This window comes from Diabrotica virgifera, chromosome 1 (assembly GCF_917563875.1).
Source record: "Diabrotica virgifera virgifera chromosome 1, PGI_DIABVI_V3a".
Classification (NCBI taxonomy): Eukaryota; Metazoa; Arthropoda; class Insecta; order Coleoptera; family Chrysomelidae; genus Diabrotica; species Diabrotica virgifera.
In genome coordinates, this window is record NC_065443.1 from 128,266,093 (window position 1) to 128,288,275 (window position 22,183).

General features: G+C 34.9%; 1 protein-coding gene across 50 annotated transcripts in view; it reads right to left on the minus strand.

Annotated features, from left to right (window-relative positions):
* Window positions 1–18,381: 18,381 nt before the first annotated feature.
* The window catches only part of LOC126892480 (serine-rich adhesin for platelets-like), a 46,573-nt gene continuing 42,771 nt past the window's right edge, over window positions 18,382–22,183 (minus strand). For 49 of the 50 annotated variants that reach the window (XM_050662178.1, XM_050662100.1, XM_050662129.1 and 46 more), the window contains one exon: window positions 18,382–20,993. In XM_050662178.1, the coding sequence (XP_050518135.1) occupies window positions 18,517–20,993 (2,477 nt within the window). In that variant the 3' untranslated portion in view covers window positions 18,382–18,516. Of the gene's footprint in view, window positions 20,994–21,683; window positions 22,098–22,183 lie in introns of all 50 variants that reach the window. The other variant, XM_050662013.1, reaches the window with a different exon arrangement.

Below are 22,183 nucleotides of genomic sequence, written 5' to 3' on the forward strand. Positions count from 1 at the left end.
GATCTATAGCTTTTATCACCTCACTTTTCAATATTTTTGGTCCATTCAGATCAAGAGTGTTCATAGAAATATGACGATAATCCGTAAACAAATCTTTTATGTAAATTGCCCAAGTCTGTAACTGTTCTTTTTTATCTCAATAAGTTTGTTGTTCTCGTCTATTAACTTACCAAACTGTTTTTTCTTGTAAGTAGAAGTAAACTCCTTGATTTTTTTATGCATGTTAAAACTATCGTGTCTTCGTTCTAGCGCGTCTATCTCTTGACATTATTCTTGTAACCATTTCTCTTTGGATTCTTTTATCTTTCTGCTGACAGTTCTATCCAGTTCTTTATATTGTTCGGGATTATTCTTATTTTCCCTCCTTCTGTCCATGAGGTGTAATATTTGATCTGTCATCCATTCGTTCTTCTTCTTCCGCTCGTAGTCACCAATTACTTCTTTCGCACCGGTGCATATAGCGTCCCTTAAGTTGATCCAGTCTTTCATAATCATCAGTATTGGTTGTTAAAGCAACATTACTATTAATGCTATTTGTAAGCTTGACTTTTATCTCGGGATTTCTAAGTTGATCCATATCTAATCTTTTGTTATTCTGTTTCTGGATTAAGGTTTTTAGTCTGACTCGTAATTGGGCTACAAGAGGATTATGATCAGAGTTTATATCAGCTCCAGGATATGTTTTGGCTGATATTATTGCGTTACGAAATCGTTTGTTAATTGTTATGAAGTCTATCTGATTTCTAACGATGTACCCAGACTTGTCCTGTGGTGACCTCCAAGTGTACAATCTTCTTAACGGTAACTCAAACCAAGTATTAGTGATAATTAAGTTGTTCTCCTGGCAAAACTGTATTAGTCGATCATCTCGTTCATTTCTTGTTCCCAACCCATACTTGCCAACTACGTCACTGACTTCGCCTTTTCCTATTTTGGAGTTAAAATCTCCCATTACCATGGTTATGTCTTGTTTCTTTAGGTTTTTTTATAGAATAGAATTTTTTTATAGAATAGATATTGCCACGGAAAAATATGAGGACGACGACATTCCTACCAAAAAACGAATTCAGGACTCGCACTTCGAGTCGAACTTCAATATAATTTGATCTATTCAATATTGAACTTGAAACCAGATCAACGTCCATTCATGACGTGGCTTCATTGTTCGAGTTTATGCAGACACACTTTGCTTTTTACGAACAGTGAACAGTTCAAATTAGATGTTTCAACATTTTGTAACTTTTACCATGAGGAGGGAGCTATCAGAAGCAGACCTCCTGCTAGAAATACCAAGGCTCAGAAGACATTTACAAGCGGCCAATATTACAACCTCTAAATGGTTAGCTGTAGATTTTTAAAACATTCATTGTGGAATGGAATTTCATGGCATCCCTCCCAAACTTATTGGTCGCATTAAAATTGTTTATGACCATTTTCGTAATGGTTGCTTCATGGGAGAGAAATTTTAGTAAATTTAAATTAATCAAGAATTACTTGCGACCAACAATGGCACAAACAAGGCCAAATAACCTTGATTTATTAACTGTGACTCTTAATTTTTTTCATTATTCAAAAGATTCAAAACGTCTATTGGATTTTCTTTGATTTTAACAATCTCTATTTTTTGGATTTGGGGTGATACCATCGATTACCGCCCCGGGTGTCACCCATGCTAGCTACGCCACTGATTATACATCCATATATTGATTTATATAGGGTTATTTTATTGATATTTATAAGGTTATGTGTATACGTGTACATGAATTGTTTTTTGTTCTATAGCTTTTTGTCAGTGTTATCTATCCAGTATACATTGGTGACAAATTTATAGGGTGCCTTTCTCGTAATAACGCTTATTAATTTTTTTTTTCTTTCATTATTCTCTGGTATCATTGACCTACCGAAGTTCAATATTGTTTTTGCCCTAATATTTTTATGACCAATAATTCTTTCTTTTAAAACACGTGCCATTTACGAGGTGTCGTATCATATTCACTTCGGAGATTTTATCGTCTGAGATGGTTAGAGTGTTATTAATTATTGTTTTGATTCATTTACGATATTTTTAACAGCTGATTTGGTTATTTTAGGTCAAGGAAAATATTGTATGTAATTTCGTAAAAGGGTTTTTCTCAGCTTTTATAATTGTGTCTATTTGTCTTGATTGTCAAAAATATTGTGTAAATTTGTGAATAATTCGTCGTTTCAACATTAAATAATGTATTTTAAGTTATTTTTTTTTTTTTGTTTAATTTTACTTGATCTTAAAATAATACAGTCCACTTGCTTCGTATAATATATTAGTATACACTTAATTCTAAGGGGAAAAACCAGCGTGTTCCAGACTAGTGGCGGCCGGTCGGGGTCGGCAAGGTCGGCAGTGCCGACCCACACATTTATAGGTATTATAGATTTTTTTAATATTGAATCAGTATTTCAATAATTATTATTGCATGTAATAAGTTGATGTCATTTATTTCTGTGAATTAAAAAAATATCTGTGAGATAATATAGACTAAATTTAATTCATGGTTTTTAAAACAACTCGAGCAATCCGGGCGACCCGGGCCTTAAGCGATCCCTGCGCGACACTTTTCAAATAATTGTGATCCGAGCCATCCATCTGACTATGTACTGACTGTTCGAAACGGATAAGATCCGTTTCGATCGACAGGTCCACGGCTAGCCGGCCTTACTCTACCAATTTACGTTTAAAAATTCACACAATAGCAAACAGTAATACACTTGCGTTCGTATTCATTTAAAGGTACGATTCCGAAAGAGGCTGCAGACTGCAAACCGCAGACTGCAGCGACAGTGTCGTCTGCGGTCAGACCAATTCCGAGCAGAACTGCACTTCATCTACATAATATCGACAACAGCATTGCACGATGGGAATTTATAAAAGTCGTATAAGTAGGATGTCAGACGCAATGAACAACGATGAATTAATGTTATTGATGGAAGAAGAAGATGACGACTATCTTTTACTTTTGCATTATAAAAAAAAAGGAAATCAACTAGGTCCCTATTTAAAAGTAAACAATTTGAAGGAAGCTTGCCTCGTAAATAACTTAATATTTTGCTAAACAATTAATTAATTGCCCTTCTTATTCATTTAAAATACTCATTTTCAAAAGAAATTCAACTCTTTTCAATTTAAGTCAATTTGGAAACAGCAAAAATACGTGTCGTCGATCTGCGGTCGGCGACACTACTGGTTCTGGTGCAGTCCTGCGGTCTGCGGTGGCGACGTTCTGCGTGCGGTGGCGACAGTGCCGCTCTACTCGACATCAACCTCATAAGAAACCATATGAACCAGTAGGTCTGTCGCTGCGGTCTGCAGTCTGCGGTTTGCGGTTTGCGGTCTTGTTCGGAATCGTACCTACGATTCCGAACAAGACCGCAAACCGCAAACTGCAAACCGCAGACCGCAGACCGCAGACCGCAGCGACAGACCTACTGGTTCATATGGTTTCTTATGAGGTTGATGTCGAGTAGAGCGGCACTGTCGCCACCGCACGCAGAACGTCGCCACCGCAGACCGCAGGACTGCACCAGAACCAGTAGTGTCGCCGACCGCAGATCGACGACACGTATTTTTGCTGTTTCCAAATTGACTTAAATTGAAAAGAATTGAATTTCTTTTGAAAATGAGTATTTTAGATGAATAAGAAGGGCAATTAATTAATTGTTTAGCAAAATATTAAGTTATTTACGAGGCAAGCTTCCTTCAAATTGTTTACTTTTAAATATGGACCTAGTTAATTTCCTTTTTTTTATAATGCAAAAGTAAAAGATAGTCGTCATCAGGGGCGTAACAGAGGCCCCCGCAGCATAAGGCTTGCAGGGGAGCCCCAGTACATCAGGGTCCCCATCTTGTCGTCTAATGTACTTATGTAAAAATGTGTTATTGATATATTATTTTACGCATGTTTACTGCAACGTTTTTATGCAGTGCCTGGAAATCTTCAAAACTTCCCTCGATTCGATTTAGCAAACAATGCAGAAAAACTTCCTGCCAAAATCATTTATACCTACTCTAAAACACTATCGGTGACTAGGTGGTCATCCAGATTTCAAACTGTGCTTAGTGTAAAGCAGAACTACATGTTAATTTTAAAAACACTGTCAACAATAATATTAACTACCACAGATCGTGAGTAGAGAATGACAGCTAATAATTTAAAAAGTAAAATGAAACAAGGGGGATAGGCAGTTTTGTTTTTAATATATTCAGAGTTGGACCACCATCTACAGATAGCTATTTCTGCATCTCATGCTTCATCAGAGTAGCTATACAGTCCCAACTCTGAATCAATAATCAACAAGCCTGCCTTTTAAGGGAAATCACCGCGATGAAGTAATTCCACCGTTGTCCTTTCTACTTTCTTCTATATTCGTCGTCTCCGTGCTTATAAATTGTTAAAGCCGTAGATTCAGGATGTAACCAGAAAGCAGTTTCTTTCGACGAAAAGTCTTAGATTTATAATATTGCTTATTGTTTTGTTTTAATTATTTTAATTGTTTTATTGCAGTAAACTTTGCATCTGGTCTTTTCGTCGCCTTCCTCATTTTAAAATGAAACAGCTTGCATTTGCCTTCCCATCTATTTTACAAAATAAAGTAGTACTTTTACATATGTAACTGTAAAGAATTTTTATCAAATCTTTAGGTAAAACTATATGTCATTTTTATAAGAATCCAAAGATTTTGCTACTAGTTGTGACTTTCCCTGTACTTTTAAAATGAAAGGGTTTGGTAGAGTTAAGAAGCATTTTGATGAATTATTACATGATCAACGCAACTCAAACCCTGAAGAAATATAATATATATTATAGAGTAGGCGTGTTTTTCGGAAATCTCGATGTAGTCATTGAACAAATTTAAGCTGGATTTATAAGTATGTACAAAGTGAACAACGATTTTAAAGTCTTAGATCCTAGAAGTGGATATCTTTCAAATCGGATCCAGAAGTTTTTGCAGAAGCCAGTAAATTAGTTGCTGCGTACCCGTCAATCGTCAGTTTTAATAATGAGTTTTTGGAGCAATTGCAATTTGTCAGAAAATCATGAAGGAAATGGTTGAAATCGGCGAACTCTATTTATGATGCAGCCCAAATTATTCTTATAGATTTTCATTGCACTAGTGCTAGCATACCAGAAGTGTGTCATACGTACATCTTGTTTTCAACTTTGCCCATCACGATCGCTACTTCAGAGAGATCTTTTTCTAAACTTAAATTAATAAAACCATATCTTCGTAGTACAATGTTAGAAGCACGGTTATCTTCTCTAGCGCTTATAAGTATTTGAAGACGAAGTTGCCCATCACGTAGATATTAAAAAAACTGTAGATATATTTGCTGATAGTAGTGCACGAAGAAAATTGTTCATCTCATAGAATAATACTATGTAATAATGTAATTATTTAAAGAGTGTAGGCGCAACATTTTGGACTGATGCCTTTTAAACGCATGCATTTTTTTCGAATCCTAAGAAAACTAATAAATATTTTTGAAAAGTTTAAACGCAGAATGAAATATTACATTATTACCGAAGGCTGAAAGTCCCTTAAAATAGACACAAAGTTTCTTTTGAATTAGATATTTGGAATTAAAAATCATACTAAATATAATTTTTTTTACCACTGTAACTTTTCAGGTACTTTCGGCCCTCGGTAATAATGTAATCTTTCATTCTGAGTTTAAATTTTTCAAAAATACTTACTAGTTTTCTCAGGATTCGAAAAAATGAATGCATTTAAAAAGCATCGGCACGAAATTTTGCGCATACGCTCTTAATTTTTGTTCTATTTTGTTCTACACCAATAAAGATCAAAAATGTAAGTTGGTATAAACAGTGCATGAATACACTAACACATAATAATATATACGTTTTGTTACACAAGCCGCATTTAGTAATTTTTTAAAGGGGGCCCCATTTCCAATTCTGCGGGGGAGCCCCGACGGAGTTTCTTACGCCACTGGTCGTCATCTTCTTCTTCCATCAAAAGATATAACATTAATTCATCGTTGTTCATTGCGTCTGACATCCTAGTTATACGACTTTTAATATTATACTATTATAAATTCCCATCGTGCAATGCTGTTGTCGATATTATGTAGATGAAGTGCAGTTCTGCTCGGAATTGGTCTGACCGCAGACGACACTGTCGCTGCAGTCTGCGGTTTGCAGTCTGCAGTCTGCAGCCTCTTTCGGAATCGTACCTTAACATTTAAATAGCCAGGCACGGCACTTGTCAATCTGCCGATATTGTCGACCGATGCAAGATTTGCCAGATGGCAATGGGAAATGACCAAAAAGTCACGTTTTCAATTACGAGGGCGGGATGAAAGATGAAATACACATAATTTAGTTAGTTTAGTGTTTAGTATTTGAGTATACATACTTATCTGTGGAAGAGTGCTTACCGGCTTTTTGTAATGATTTGTTTTGATTTTTCAAAGTCAAAGTAAAACTGTGATAAGTTCTTATTTCCGTAAATTATTAAGGGTTTTTGATATATTTGACGTTTTTTCTGTTTTAAAATCAAAGTGTAGGTAAACAAATTCAGGTAAATTAACATACAAATGCAAGCTATAGGAGAAACTACTGTAAGTACTGATAAATCTGATATTGTAAATTATATTCTGCAAAATGGGTTTGTATCTATTCCATACGAAGAACAAATTGATATTAAAAATAAGGGGCGTCCTTTGCCTAAAATGTCCCGGCTTATAAATATTAGTGCGGGGGGTAAGGGAAGTAATAGATTATTTTCGAATAATTGGTAGACAAAGTACTCATGGCTTACCGGGAGTGAAATAAAAAACAAACTTTTCTGTTGGCCTTGTGTAATATTTTCGACAAATAGGGGCAAACATCAAAATCCTTGGTGTGAATCTGGTTACGATAATTTAAAGGAATTATTTAGGGCTTTACAAAAACATGATATTTCGAAAGATCATACATACAGTCAGATCAAATTAGATTTATTTGGAAAACAAAATATCTATATTTCATTAGATAATGCTCAATGTGAAAATGCTATTAAACATAACGAAATTGTAAAAAATAATCACGCAGTTTTACGTCGTTTAATTGATATTGTAATTTTTTTAAGTTGTCAGGAATTGTCATTTAGGGGACATAATGAATCAGAACTTTCGTTAAATCAAGGTAATTATAGAGAACTAATAAAATTGTTTAAGAAATACGATTTGGAATTTTCTAATTTAATTGCTGATTCGAAGACATTTAGCGGCGTATCTAAAACAGTACAGAATGAATTAATAGAATCCATTAGTTACATTTTGAATAGCGTTATTGAAACTGAGATTCAGGAAACCATTTGCTTTTCGGTAGAAGTAGATGAAACTACTGATATATCATGTCATTCACAATTATCAATTGTTCTTCGATACGCGTTACGTGGTAATATTTATGAGAGGTTCTTAGGTTTTACAGATGTGAGTAAAAGCCATAAGGCAGAATATATTTTTGGTGTTTTAAAGGATAGATTAAAATTTTTTGATATCAAAAATAAATTGGTAGGGCAAACTTATGACGGCGCTGCCGTGATGTCCGGTGAATTGAATGGTCTTCAGGCAAAAGTTAGAACTATTGCACCACAAGCTTTATTTACTCACTGTCATGCGCATAGAATAAATTTAGTTTTGCAGGATACATGTAAAAAAATTAAAGAATGTCGTCTTTTTTTTGCTAGTTTAAGCGGATTTGCTTCATTTTTCTCGAGCTCGCCTAAACGGACTAATGTTTTAGAACAATTTGTTTCAAAAAAAATGCCAACAGTTTGTCAGACGATGGAATTTCAAATATAGGTTAGTTTTCACTGTAGCAGATTTTCGTAAAGAGCTTTTGGAAGTTTTTGATTTTATTATTGAAGGCGACGATTTTGAAAGTGATGATATCTCGATCCGTGAAGCAATCGGTTTGAAAAATTTATTAAATGATTACTCTTTTAATATTCTTTTAAATATTTTTAAGAAAGTGTTTACCCAAACCGATTTGATATTCAATGTTGTACAAAATCAGTCAAAGCTGGTACAAAATCTCAGAGATTTTCGTAATGATAGTAATTTTCAACACATACGCAGTGACGTTTTGGATTCGCTTGATATTTCCGAACCCCCCAAAAAAAGACAAAGGCATGATACAGATCTCGAAAAACGAGTATATTTTGAAATTTTGGATACTATAATTATGCAAATAGAAACTCGTTTTTCGAATTTTGAAGATTTGCAAATTTTTGACCTCTTTGACGATTCAAAATTTAAAAGTTACGCAAAAGAATTTCCAAAATATCTATTAGATAAGTTAATTAAGAATTATCCATCATTATTTAACCAAATAAAATTAGAAAATGAATTAAATTTTTATATGCTGATCCAAATATTTTCGGAAAGTGGGATAAGTTACAAAATATATATAATTTTATATACCGCAATTCATTACAACAAACTGTTACCGAAATTAATAAATTATTGTCATTAATTCTGTCATTACCACCAACTTCTGCCTAAAATGAACGGGATTTCTCTTGTCTCAAAAGAGTCAAAACGTATTGTCGAAATATTATGAAACAAGAGAGAATGTCAAGTTTATCTCAAATGTCAATAGAAAAAAAACTTTTAAAATCTCTCCAAAACACTAATAAATTTTACGGTGACGTTATAACCCATTTTGCTAGTTACAAACAACGTAGACTAGAATTAATTTATAAACATGTTTAGGTTCTAAATTTATAGGAAAAAAACAAAAAAAAAAAACAAAAAACAAATAAAAAGCAAAAAAAATAATAAAAAACAAAAAATCTCCTGTGATGATTAACGCCATTTAATTAGATGGAATACCTACCTGAGGAGAAAAAAAAAACAACCAACTTGCTTTAACCTTAGTCAAACTTTCAAATATTAAAAATTCATTATACTTACTTTTAGGTACGTAACACTGATTATGATTTTGTAAAAAATCGAAATCGTTCTGTGATGTTACCCTTAAAGTGTTTTTAATAAATATATTTTATACCTTTTACAAAGGATTATTCATTAAAAATTTTTGTGATTGATGGTATACTGCCAGCTACAGGAAAAATTCTTTCTTTTCCTAGTGTGCGTCTGTGTGTGTTTTAGAATAGAATAGAATAGAAATATGCTTTATTGCCATGAAAAATTTTACAATTTTATCGACAAAGCTTATATAGACAAGGCGGAAACGGCGGGTTCGTTGGGAAAAATATTCCCATGAGATATTTTTGCATAATCACATTCGTGAGACAGCCAGAATAAGGTTCAAGAAGTCGCCTACGAGAAAAGTGGGCCAATTTTTTTTTAACAATTTTTTTTTAATCAAATTGCAAAAATCAATATTTTTGGCCCGGACTAATTTTTTTTAAGTTTTTTGGACCATTCTGGACAAAAAAGATCTCTTATAATTTTTCTCTAAAATTGATCTTTTTCGAGTTATAAGCAAGTTAAAATTTGAAAAACGCGAAAATGGCCATTTTTAAGACTTAATAACTCGGTCAAAAATTATTATTTTGAAAGTCAGAAAGTGACTAAATCAAAGTTTAAAGTCGCCGCTACATGATCCTGAAGAAATCCGTGTCATTAATTTACTACTAAGCTGTTATTTTTAATTAATAACAATGAGTGGTTAGATCGTATTGACGCTGCTGTAAATGTGAGTGCGAGTAAGATGCACAATTGGACTGCTGGAATGGCTTCTCTCTCGCACTCAGCATTTACAGCCCCGCACACGTGCATGGCACTTATTATTATTACTTAAAAATAACAGCTTAGTAATAAAATAGTGACAAAAATTTCTTCAGGATCTTGTAGGGGGGCTTTAAACTTTGATTTAGTCATATATTGACTTTCATAATAATAACTTTTAACTGAGTTATTAAGCCTTGAAAATCGCCATTTTTCGTTTTTTTCAATTTTAAATTGCTTATAAGTCGAAAACGATCAACTTTAGAGAAAAATTATAAGAGACCTTTTTTGTCCAGAATGGTCCAAAAAATTAAAGAAAAAATTGTTCAGGCCAAAAATATTGATTCTTGCAATTTGATTAAAAAAAATTGTTAAAAAAAAATTGGCCCACTTTTCTCGTGGGCGACTTCTTGAACCTTATTCTGGGATGTCTCACGAATGTGATTATGCAAAAAAATCTCATGGGAATATTTTTCCCTTCGAACCCGCCGTTTTCGCCTTGTCTAATAAATAGTAAAAAAAAAACAAAACAGTAACAAACCAATTTACTAAAATTACATAAATCGTCAATCAGTTAAATAAAATAAATAAATAAATCGAAGTTAAAACAGAAATAATCAATTGCAAAAATTTAAATAAATTGCAAATCCATAGTCTACCTAATAATTAATAAAAAAGGTTTAAAAGTTAAAAAGTTAAGCTGCTGCATATGACACCCAAATATAGATAAAAAAATAATAAAAATACTACTTGTGCAAAGGGTACTGTAATTTCTTAGTTATTGACTAAAATAATCTTCTACTGAATAATATGGTCTTTCAGACAGGTAGGCTTTTGTCAGTTTACGGAATTTGGGAAAAGATGGTGCAGATTTTAGTTGTAGGCGGAGATGGTTGTACATTTTTTTTGCGGAATATAATATCGATTTCTTTACTAACTCCGAGGACGGGTTCGGCAAATAGACGTCAAACGTAGAATTTCTCGTGAAGTAGTGATGATTAGGTCTTGGTGGAAAGACATGTAGATGTTTACGAATTAAGCAAACAGTTTCTAAAATATACAAAGATGGAAGGGTTAAAATTCCGTGATCTTTGAAGTAACTTCTGCAGTGTGTTGTTCTTCTGAGGCCAAACAGATATCTTATAGCTCTTTTTTGTAATTTGAAAATAACATCGAATTGGGCAGTTGTACCAGAACCCCAAAAAGGAAGACCATAACGAAGATGTGACTCGAACAAAGAAAAATATGTTATTTTGGAAGATGCTAAATTGAGTTCATTCGAAACAGATCTTATAGCATAGCAGGCTGAAGAGAGTTTCTTCCGTAACAAATCGATATGGAGGGACCATTTAAGGTTGCTGTCCAAAAAAATGCCAAGAAATTTTACAGAATCAACGGTACTGATCTGGCTGTTATTAAGAGGTAAGGGTTGAAGAGCTCCTTTATAAGACAATGCTACTGTTTTATCTACGTTAAACGAGAGTAAATTTGAGTCAGACCAGGTTTTTATTGTAAGTAGATCAGAAGTTATAGTAGCATGAAGAGTTGCAATATTTGAGTTGCTCCAAGTGATACTGGTATCATCAGCAAAAAGAAAGATGTTTCCATCGATTTTTAAATTAGTGATGTCATTAATAAAGATAAGGAAAAGTAGAGGACCCAATACTGAACCTTGAGGTACCCCACATACAATGTTTTTGAGACTAGAGTCTTTATCATTTGCTCTAACCAGTTGTTTCCTATCTTCCAAGTAAGATTGGAACCAATCTAAAGAAATGCCTCGAATTCCGTAGAAATTTAGTTTTTTTATCAAAATGTTGTGATTTGCACAATCAAAAGCTTTGGCATAGTCACAAAAAACGGTGGCAGTGTAAAGATTATTGTTCAGTGCTTGATAAACCTCATGTAGTACAGAAAACATGGCATCAGTGGTGCATTTATTATTTAAAAAGCCGAACTGATTTTGTGATAAAATGTTGTTTTCAACTAGAAAGGACATAAGTCGGGCTTTATGAGTCCTCAATAATTTTGGAGAGTACCGGTAGTAGTGCAATAGGTCTATAATTGCAGGTATTAGATATTTCACCACCCTTATGAAGAGGAATAATGATGGCTGTCTTCAGGCACTCTGGAAATTTACCTTTCTCAAAAGAATCATTAATTAGTGAGATGAGGACTTCTAACACATTTTCTGGAAGATTAGAAAAAATTTTGATCGATAGACCATCAGTACTGCAGGAAGATTTGCTTTTGATACTATTAATTGTTTGGATTAGTTCAGATTTAACGACTGGTTTTATAAAGAATGAATTCGAGACCTTTCTTGAATTAGGGAGATATGAAATGGGATCTTGTTGTGGCAAAATAGTTGATGTAATATTTTTACTCACATTAACAAAGTATTCATTTAGATTTTCAGGGTCTGGAAGGAAAAATGTTTGAGCAGTGTGGGTTTTATTTCGAAGATCGTTTATTATGGACCAAGTTTCTTTTGCAACACTTTTGGAGCTTCCCAGACGGTTCTGGTAGTAGACTTTTTTAGCTGATTTTATAAGTTTAAGATAGGTTGCCCTATACTTGGTGATATATTCAGTGATAGAGACGTTGGTAGTAAATTTCTTGATATAGAGAAGAGAACGCATATTCTTGGAAGATATTCGGATACCTTTAGTAGTCCAGGGTTTGTGATGTTTTGGCTTAATTGCAATGAAAGGGAATGCTTTATTAAAGATACAGATAAGCTTATCTAAGAATTCACTGAAATTATTATTCACGTCCATGGCAGGAAAGCGCCACTCAGAGGTTAAGCATAAATTTTGGAATTTACGAAAGTTCCGGGTGGAAAAAATCCTGCCTAAACGTCGGGTTTTCGAGGAGGGTTTGCTGGAGATATTAAACTTCGTATAAACTGCTTCATGATCAGATAGTCCAGCATTAATAATTGTAGAGTGGACATCAAGTGGTGAGAAATCTGAGACTGTATAATCAATTATGGTAGATGAAGTTTTTGTAATCCTTGTAGGAGAATCAACGTGCATTGTTAGACCATACGATTCAAATATGTTGACCAAGGATATTCGTGTAGTACAAGCAGCAGCATAATCAATGTTAAAGTCCCCGCATAAAATTTTTCTACTTTTATGGGGCAGGTCATCTAACAAATTTAGCAGGTTCTGAAAAAATAGTTCCACGGAAGAAGCAGGTGATCTATAAATGCAAATAATATAAAGATTAAGATTCTTATTGTAAACTAAGGAAAACTCAAAGGAGGCTTCACTTAACAGAAAGTCATATTTTGTTACCAAAGAAAAATCATTACTCGTAGACAAAATTAGTGTCCCCCCATAAGCTGAGCTTGGACGATCATACCTAGCAATTGTGGTGTATTTATCTACAAACAAAGGCTCGTTGACTTCAAGCCAGTGCTCTGTAACCGCAACTACCGGGGGAAACCCTAATTCCTCCAGGAACAAAAACAATTCATCAGTTTTGTATCTTATAGAACGAATGTTAATCAGAACCATGCTAAAGTTGTTATCACTAAAACAATTTGAGGATTCTAGTCCCTCAGAACACGTCGTGATGTTTAAAAATTTCGTTTTGGAGAGGCAGCGGAATAGTAATTTTGGTGACATTCCCTTGATTTTTGCAGGTGGATAATTCTTTCAGAAGTGAGAAAGGACCTATAAGCATTAAGATCAGCTTCCACCTCATCTGGACCAATTCCATAGGCATTGTTGAAGTCTAGCAGAATTTGTCGTAGATCTTCTGTCTTAGTGGGAAGTCCCTCGGAAGCCAAAAAGAGTTTAACGCTTGTGTTGGTAAATCCATCGTAAAACACTGAAGCTGGTTGGTCATGTAGATAAGAAAGATGAAGTTTAATGGCTTTTAAGATATCCGGTTCCCTTAATCTGGCTAGAAGATATCGACTATTAGAGTTATTGGTTAATCGAACTCTTGGTGGGGTCAAAGGATCCAGATTTATCGATGGTTCTAAAGTATCCTTCTTAACGAAATTTATTGGCGAATGGAACGGATTCTTAGATTTACAAACTTCGATGGCTTGCTTGTCTGTACGTATGTTTGTGTTTTCTACTTCATCTTTGTTCTTGCGAGAATTGGTAATTTTTGTTTTATGGCGCTGGAACTAAGCCAATTAGCCAGAACAAATGTGTAAAAGTTATGCGGAAAATGCTTCATGTCGGTATTAATTTTGACATAATGATTCTTTTCCTAGTGGATTTAGAAAAAACCTTTGCCGACCCTGTCTCTAAAGCCACGAGCCGCCACTGTCTAGACTGAACTTACATCTAACCTCCCCTTCTGGTGGCCTTAATGTGTATTTAGAGGCCATCTCTGTGCAGAAAGCAACAAGAGGCAGTGGAAGATTCCAAGGGTGACTTCAAAATCCAAAGCATCCAACAACGACTCATCAACAGGACCGACTTGGTCTGTGAGCAATTTGATATGAAAATAAACATTAAGCAAAAATATCAACCAGAAAAAAAAACAGAACGTACCTGTTTTTTAATGCCATTTTAATTTCTTCTTTGAATATTTTTAAACAATATTATCCTCTATTTCTACTTCCATCTGCTCTGTTCTATCGTCTCTTAAAAATTCGTTGATGTATTTTGTGCATCTCTTTATAGTCTACGATAAGATATTTAAGGTCAATTTGCACCGATCTGTTTAATGGATAAAAATTATTGGATATGTAATTTAGCATGTTAACAATTACAAAAAACAAGGGTTGCCCGATCTAATCTTGTTCTAACTATAATTAATTAATAATTAAAAAATGACATTTTTTTATAAATTAAAAAAAAATCGACCCAGGCAGATATTATTTCAGATTTTTTAGGTAATTCGAAACAAAAAAGGTATTTTGTAATTTTTCTCTAAATTTGATCGTTTTCTAGTTATAACCAATTTAAAACTGACAAAAGAACGAAAGATAAGGATTTTCAAGGCTCAAAAACTCAAAAACATAAGTATAAAATATCATTTTTAAAATCACGAAGTACCTAAGTTCAAGTTCAAACCTTATTCTATCAGTTCTTGATAAATCTTTTGTACTTATTTCATTCTGAAACATTGTTTTTTAGTTGTTAATGCCCATCTCTCCATAAGAAACCTTCCTCATTAACCCTTAAACGTCCAACCTTTTTTAGGTTTCATGTACGCCCAAAGGTGGGTAAAAAATGTCCACCTCGAAAATAGCTAATATATTTATTGAGAGTTGTTGGAAATGGATTAAACTTAAGAAACTTATGCTTAATAAACACAGCATTTTGTAAAATATTAATATAAACAATTTACAAACCTTACAACAAAATTACAATGTACATCAAAATTAACATACCAGTAAAAGCCAGTAATTCAAATTTGTCGATTTTCTCCACATTCTTCCTTTCAGCCTCCTCATTGGCGGATAATTATGTCGATTATGTAATTATACGTCGATAATTATATGAATTATGTTCCTACCAATGAGAAATTATATAGAAACCTTTAGTAACAAGTTTTACCAAGGGTGTACTTTTTATGCCCACCCATTTTTAACTCAAGCTATTACTTTTATTTTCAAAAATATCGGTAGAACAAATTTAACATTCGATAAAAGGCTGTCTTTTTAACAATAAATAATTTTTGGAAAATTTTTAAACACGTAATAAATATGTTACAAGGGAATACGCATTAGGTGGACATTTTTTACCCACCGTTGGGCGTTTAAGGGTTAATATTTAAAAAGTACGTTTTAGAATAAAACATGGCTCAAATTCTTATCGAGATCTGATAGAAAAAGGTTTGACCTTGAATTTATGTACTTGATGATTACAAAAATGATATTTTTTACTTGTGTTTTTGAGCCTTGTAAATTATCATCTTTCGTTATCTTTTCAGTTTTAAATTGTTTATGACTCGAAAACGACCAACTTTAGAGAAAAGTTACTAAAGACCTTTTTTGTTTAGAATAATCCAAAAAATCTAAAATAATATCTACCTGGGTCGATTTTTTTTAAATTCATAAAAAATGTATTTTTTTAATTATTAATTAATTATAGGTCTGGATCACGCGTATGAAAAAAAAAGTTGATTAATAGCCAGCTGAAAATTTGTTAATAGCTTAAGGGTGTCTAGTCGGATAAACTTTGATATATGGGAACACTGGAACAGGGGCAGTTTTAACTGTGGAACAGGTTAAAAATTTGGAACGGTCATACCACGAAAGCGGCACATTTATTTTGTCCGACAGAATAGACTTAAACTCTCCGAACAGAGATTAAACTCTCATGCAAAAATCAGACTGCTATTTATCACCTGTCATAATTCCTGTCATTTGAAATATTTTACATGTTCCACACGTTAAAACGCCCATTTGGTGATAAATATCATTCTGATTTTTGCATGAGAGTTTAATCTCTGTTCGGAGAGTTTAGGTCTATTCTGTCGGACAAAATAAATGTGCCGTTTTCGTGGTATGACCGTTCCAAATTTTTAACCTGTTCCTCAGTTAAAACTGCCCCTGTTCCAGTGTTTCCATATATCATTTATCCGACTAGACACCCTTAAGCTATTAACAAATTTTCAGCTTGCTATTAATCAACTTTTTTTTTCATACGCGGGATCCAGACCTACTATAGTTAGAAAAAAATTAGATCGGGCATCCCTTGTTTTTTGTAATCGTTAACATGCTAAATTACATATCCAATAATTTTTATCCATTAAACAGATCGGTGCAAATCGACCTTATATCGTATCCTATAGTATTAATTTTTCGATAGTGTTCAACACAAGTTTCCTATTTGTATTTTTCAGTATTCCCGGTTTTTTTCTATTGTTGTGTTAATTTTTTAATCGTTTTATGTGTGTTAAAACTATCATGTCTTTTCTGATATTCTTCTAGTTTTTCGCGTTGTACTTTTAACTATTATGTTATGTTCTTTCGACTGCTTAATTTTGTTTTATCCACTTTTTTGTACATATGATTATCTTTGTTTTTATGTTGACCTCTTTTTTTCCATTAAATCTAAAATTTCCTCCGTTATCCATTGTTTTGTTTTTGTATCTAATTGACGTCAGAATTTCTTTTTGGCTTTTATCTGTATTTATCTTTATTAATAACCCTTCTTTATCGTTTCAGTATTTTGCAGAATTGGTTCTTTAATATTCATTAATCGATTATTGCCTTCCTTTGTCAGGTGTTGTCTTAGAAGTTGTTGTTGTATAATAAAATATTCTGTTATATTAAAATATGTTGCCCTAATTCAATTTTCTCGATTTTTGCATCTGTTGTCCTTCGTTTTATTATTTTTATTTTCAGCCTAATTTTGGTCACCACTAGATTGTGATCTGATCGTATGTCGGCACTTGGATACGTTTTTGCAGATTTAATTGAGTTCCTGTTTATTTGTCTAATTAACGCGTAGTCTATTTGGTTTATTACAATAATTATCTCTTGTTGATCTGCTGGTGACTTCCAAATATATACCTAGTCTTCTCTTTGGCATTTGTTTTCAATGGATTATTTGCACAGTATGCACAGCTATAGGAAGCAACCATAATCTATAATGAATCTTATGTATATGTGTTATAAAAAGTCAAGGCTGTTTATGGCTCCGCCCCGTCGTTATCTCTTAAGGTCTCACTCTCTTGTCGTTTCCCCATTACTGGGGATCGTGATTCTTCCAATATTCCTAACAACTTTTTTCCATTGGTCTATTATCTTCAGCTGATCTAGGAGCTTCACAGAATGAGTTTCCAGCTAAATTCTTAATTTGGTCGTACCATCTATACTAAATTTACATTCAAGATGCAGTAGAAATAAACAAACCAAAACACATTAAATGCTACTAGGAGCACTCCCAAATCATAATTTCCAATTTACAATGTATATACATTGTAAATTATGATTCGGGAATGCTTCTAGTAGCATTTAATGTGTCTTGGTTTGTTTACTGCATATTGATTTTAAAATTAGTATAGTTGATGATCGTCCTCTTGATCTTCTGCCCGGGACGTTTCCAGAAACAATTAATCTCTCCAAACTGTCGTCACCTCTGCGAACCATGTGACCAAAGAATTGTAGAATTCGTTGCAGACATTATTGTGGACAGCCTTTTTTTTTAATCTCGAGTTAGTTTAGAACGCAAACGTTTGTCGTATGAGCTGTCCAAAGTATGCGCAATATTCTTCTCCATCACCACATCTCAAATGCATCAATTATTTGGCGCTCGCGTGCGCGAAGGGTCCAACACAATTTTTGAACACTTCTATTTTTCTGATGTGTTGTCTCTTAAATATCCAAGCTTCCATTCCGTATAGTAATATAGAAAATATATAGCATCTTAGAGCCCTTAATCTGAGAGGTAACTAAAGGTCTTTGTTTGTAAAAAGTGTCTTCATTTTTATAAATGTTTGCCTTGCAGTTTCAATTCGGATTTTAATTTCTTTGCTTTGGTCATTTTTGTCATCAACCCAGGTTCCCCGATATTTGTATGTCTTTACTTTTTCTATTTGGGTTTGCTCTATCATTAACCTTTCATTTCCATGTTGTTTTTGAGACAATCATACCAACGTTATTGCTTTCGTACTCAACTCTTCGTAGCAGATCTTAAGGTGTAAAGAAATAATTACAATGATTCCATATATTTATGATTTTATTTACAAAATAATATTTGCCATATCAAATAAAGTATACTTATATAATTCCGTACAATACAATATATAGCTCTAAAGCTATTATTAGAAATTATAGATATATTTTTCAACGCTCCTCAGCAAGACACAAAACATTCACGTCTACATCTCTTTTGTATTTTGTCATATAATTTAAACAGCCCACATGTTCGTACTCTTGGAGTGAGTACTCCATTGTTATACTGACATTCATAGTATTCCTTGCAACTGCCATTTACGGGAAAACGTCCAGGTACTGTGCAGGTAATATCTAAGTCTCTATTACAATTAAAGGATGCCTCACAAATACCTAGCTTGGGATTAAACGAGCTGAATGGAGGACAATTGAACTGACGAATCTCGTAGCCATCACCATTAATTCTTTGTGTACAAGTATAGTACCGATTGCAATCTGTAGGGTGGACAAAAGTACCAACAGATCTGCAGACTAAGGGTGCCTCATTTGGACATTGAACAGGTTCTCTCGTACAAAGTTTGTTATTTGAATCAAAATTGGAGTCTACCGGACAGTCCATAGGTATATCTATTGTCTCGTTGACTAGGGAAACGCAAACATGATAAGAACTGCAGCTTACCGGATCAGGATAGATACCAGAGGAGACACATCTAAAACCGTCGTTTTGGGTTGTTGTGCTTTCAGTAGGACGTACAGTAGTTACTGATGTTTGGCCACAAGAGGAAGCAACACATCTTAATGTATTCAAGTCAATACTAGAACCAGGCGGACATGAGTGTTGCCGTATATGGTATTTATCTTCTAACCAATCCCAAATACAATCGTAATATCGACTACAGTTTGTGGGATGTAAGAAAGTACCTTCCATTTCGCATTTCAACTTTCTTTCTCCTGGACATTGTACGGGCCTGGTAGTGCAAATTTCATTGTCTGCGTCATATAAGGTACCAAGTGGACACGCTAACAAATACTTCACTGTACTGAAAACTGTATCTACACACAGATAATATTTATTGCAATCTACAGGGTGAGCAAATTTTCCTGCGTTAACACACACAAAATCTACAGAGCGCTCCGTAGCAGTTGAACCTGCTTGAGCACTCGTCGTTTCAGCCGACGGTTCGGGTTCTAGGCTAGTGGTAGTAATATCATCTACGGTAGTTTCATTGCCGTTATCATCAGTGGTGGTATTATCGTCGGTAGTCTTACTGGCACCAGCAGTTGAATTTGCTTGAGTACTAGTCGTAACAGTCGATGGTTCTGACTGTTGGCTAGTAGTTGTAATATTATCTACTGTACTTTCATGGCCGTTATCATCAGTGGTGGTATTATCGTCGGTAGTCTCACTGGCACCAGCATTTGAACTTGCTTGAGCACTAGTGGTTTCAGCCGACGGTTCTGGATCTTGGCTAGTGGTAGTAATATCATCTATTGTAGATTCATTGACGTTATCATCAGTGGTGGTATTATCGTCAGCAGTCTCACTGGAACCACCTGTGGAGCTTGCTTGTGTACTACTGGCTTCAGTCGACGGTTCTGGATCTTGGCTAGTGGTAGTAATATCATCTACTGTAGTTTCATTGCCGCTATCATCAGTGGTGGTATTATCGTCGGTAGACTTACTGGCACCAGCAGTTGAACTTGCTTGAGTAATAGTCGTAAAAGCCGATGGTTCTGACTGTTGGTTAGTAGTTGTAATATCGTCTACTGTAGTTTCATTGCGGTTATCATCACTGGTGGTATTATCGTCGGTAGTCTCACTGGCACCAGCAGTTGAACTTGCTTGAGTACTACTAGCTTCAATCGACGGTTCTGGATCTTGGCTAGTGGTAGTAGTATCATTTACTGTAGATTCATTGCTGTTATCATCAGCGGTGGTACTATCGACAGTGGACTCACTAGCACCAGCAGTTGAACTTGCTTGGCTACTAGTCGTTTCGTCAGACGGTTCTGGTTGTTGGCTAGTAGTAGTAATATTCTCTACAGTAGTTTCATTACCGTTATCATCAGTGGTGGTATTAACGTCTGTAGTCTCACTGGCACCAGCATTTGAACTTGCCTGAGTACTACTGGTTTCAATCGACGGTTCTGGATCTTGGCTAGTGGTAGTAATATCATCTATTGTAGTTTCATTGCCGTTATCATCAGTGGTGGTACTATCGTCAACAGTCTCACTGGAACTACCTGTTGAACTTGCTTGAGTACTACTGGTTTCAGTCGACGGTTCTCGATCTTGGCTAGTGGTAGTACGATCATCTACTGAAGTTTCATTGCCGCTATCATCAGTGGTGGTATTATCGTCGGTAGTCTCACTGCCACCTTCATTTGAACTTGCTTGAGTACTAGTGGTTTCAGCCGACGGTTCGGGATCTTGGCTAGTGTTAGTACTCTCATCTACTGTAGTTTCATTGCCGCTATCATCAGTGGTGGTATTATCGTCGGTTGTCTTACTGGCACCAGCAGTTGAACTTGCTTCAGTACTAGTCGTTTCAGATGATGGTTCCGATTGTTGGCTAGTAGTATTAATATCATATTCTGTAGTTTCATTGCCGTTATCACCAGTGGTGGTATTATCGTCAGCAGTCTCACTGGAACCACCTGTTGAGCTTGCTTGTGTACTACTGGTTTCAGTCGACGGTTCTGGATCTTGGCTAGTGGTAGTATTATCATCTACTGTAGTTTCATTGCCGCTATCATCAGTGTTGGTATTATCGTCGGTTGTCTTACTGGCACCAGCAGTTGAACTTGCTTCAGTACTAGTCGTTTCAGATGATGGTTCCGGTTGTTGGCTAGTAGTATTAATATCATCTACTGTAGTTCCATTGCCGTTATCATCAGTGGTGCTATTATCGTCGGTAGTCTCACTGGAACCAGCAGTTGAACTTGCTTCAGTACTAGTCGTTTCAGATGATGGTTCCGGTTGTTGGCTAGTAGTATTAATATAATCTACTGTAGTTTCATTGCCGTTATCATCAGTGGTGGTATTATCGTCGGTAGTCTCACTGGAACCAGCAGTTGAACTTGCTTGAGTACTAGTGGTTTCAGCCGACGGTTCTGGATCTTGGCTAGTGGTTGTAATGTCGTCTACTGTAGTTTCATTGCCGCTATCATCAGTGGTGGTATTATCGTCGGTTGTCTTACTGACACCAGCAGTTGAACTTGCTTCAGTACTAGTCGTTTCAGATGATGGTTCCGGTTGTTGGCTAGTAGTATTAATATCATATTCTGTAGTTTCATTGCCGTTATCACCAATGGTGGTATTATCGTCAGCACTCTCACTGGAACCACCTGTTGAGCTTGCTTGTGTACTACTGGTTTCAGTCGACGGTTTTGGATCTTGGCTAGTGGTAGTATTATTATCTACTGTAGTTTCATTGCCGCTATCATCAGTGGTGGTATTATCGTCGGTTGTCTTACTGGCACCAGCAGTTGAACTTGCTTCAGTACTAGTCGTTTCAGATGATGGTTCCGGTTGTTGGCTAGTAGTATTAATATCATCTACTGTAGTTTCATTGCCGTTATCATCAGTGGTGGTATTATCGTCGGTAGTCTCACTGGAACCAGCAGTTGAACTTGCTTGAGTACTAGTGGTTTCAGCCGACGGTTCTGGATCTTGGCTAGTGGTTGTAATATCGTCTATTGTAGTTTCATTGCCGTTATCACCAGTGGTGTTATTATCGTCAGCAGTCTCACTGGAACCACCTGTTGAGCTTGCTTGTGTACTACTGGTTTCAGTCGACGGTTCTGGATCTTGGGTAGTGGTAGTTCTATCATCTACTGTAGTTTCA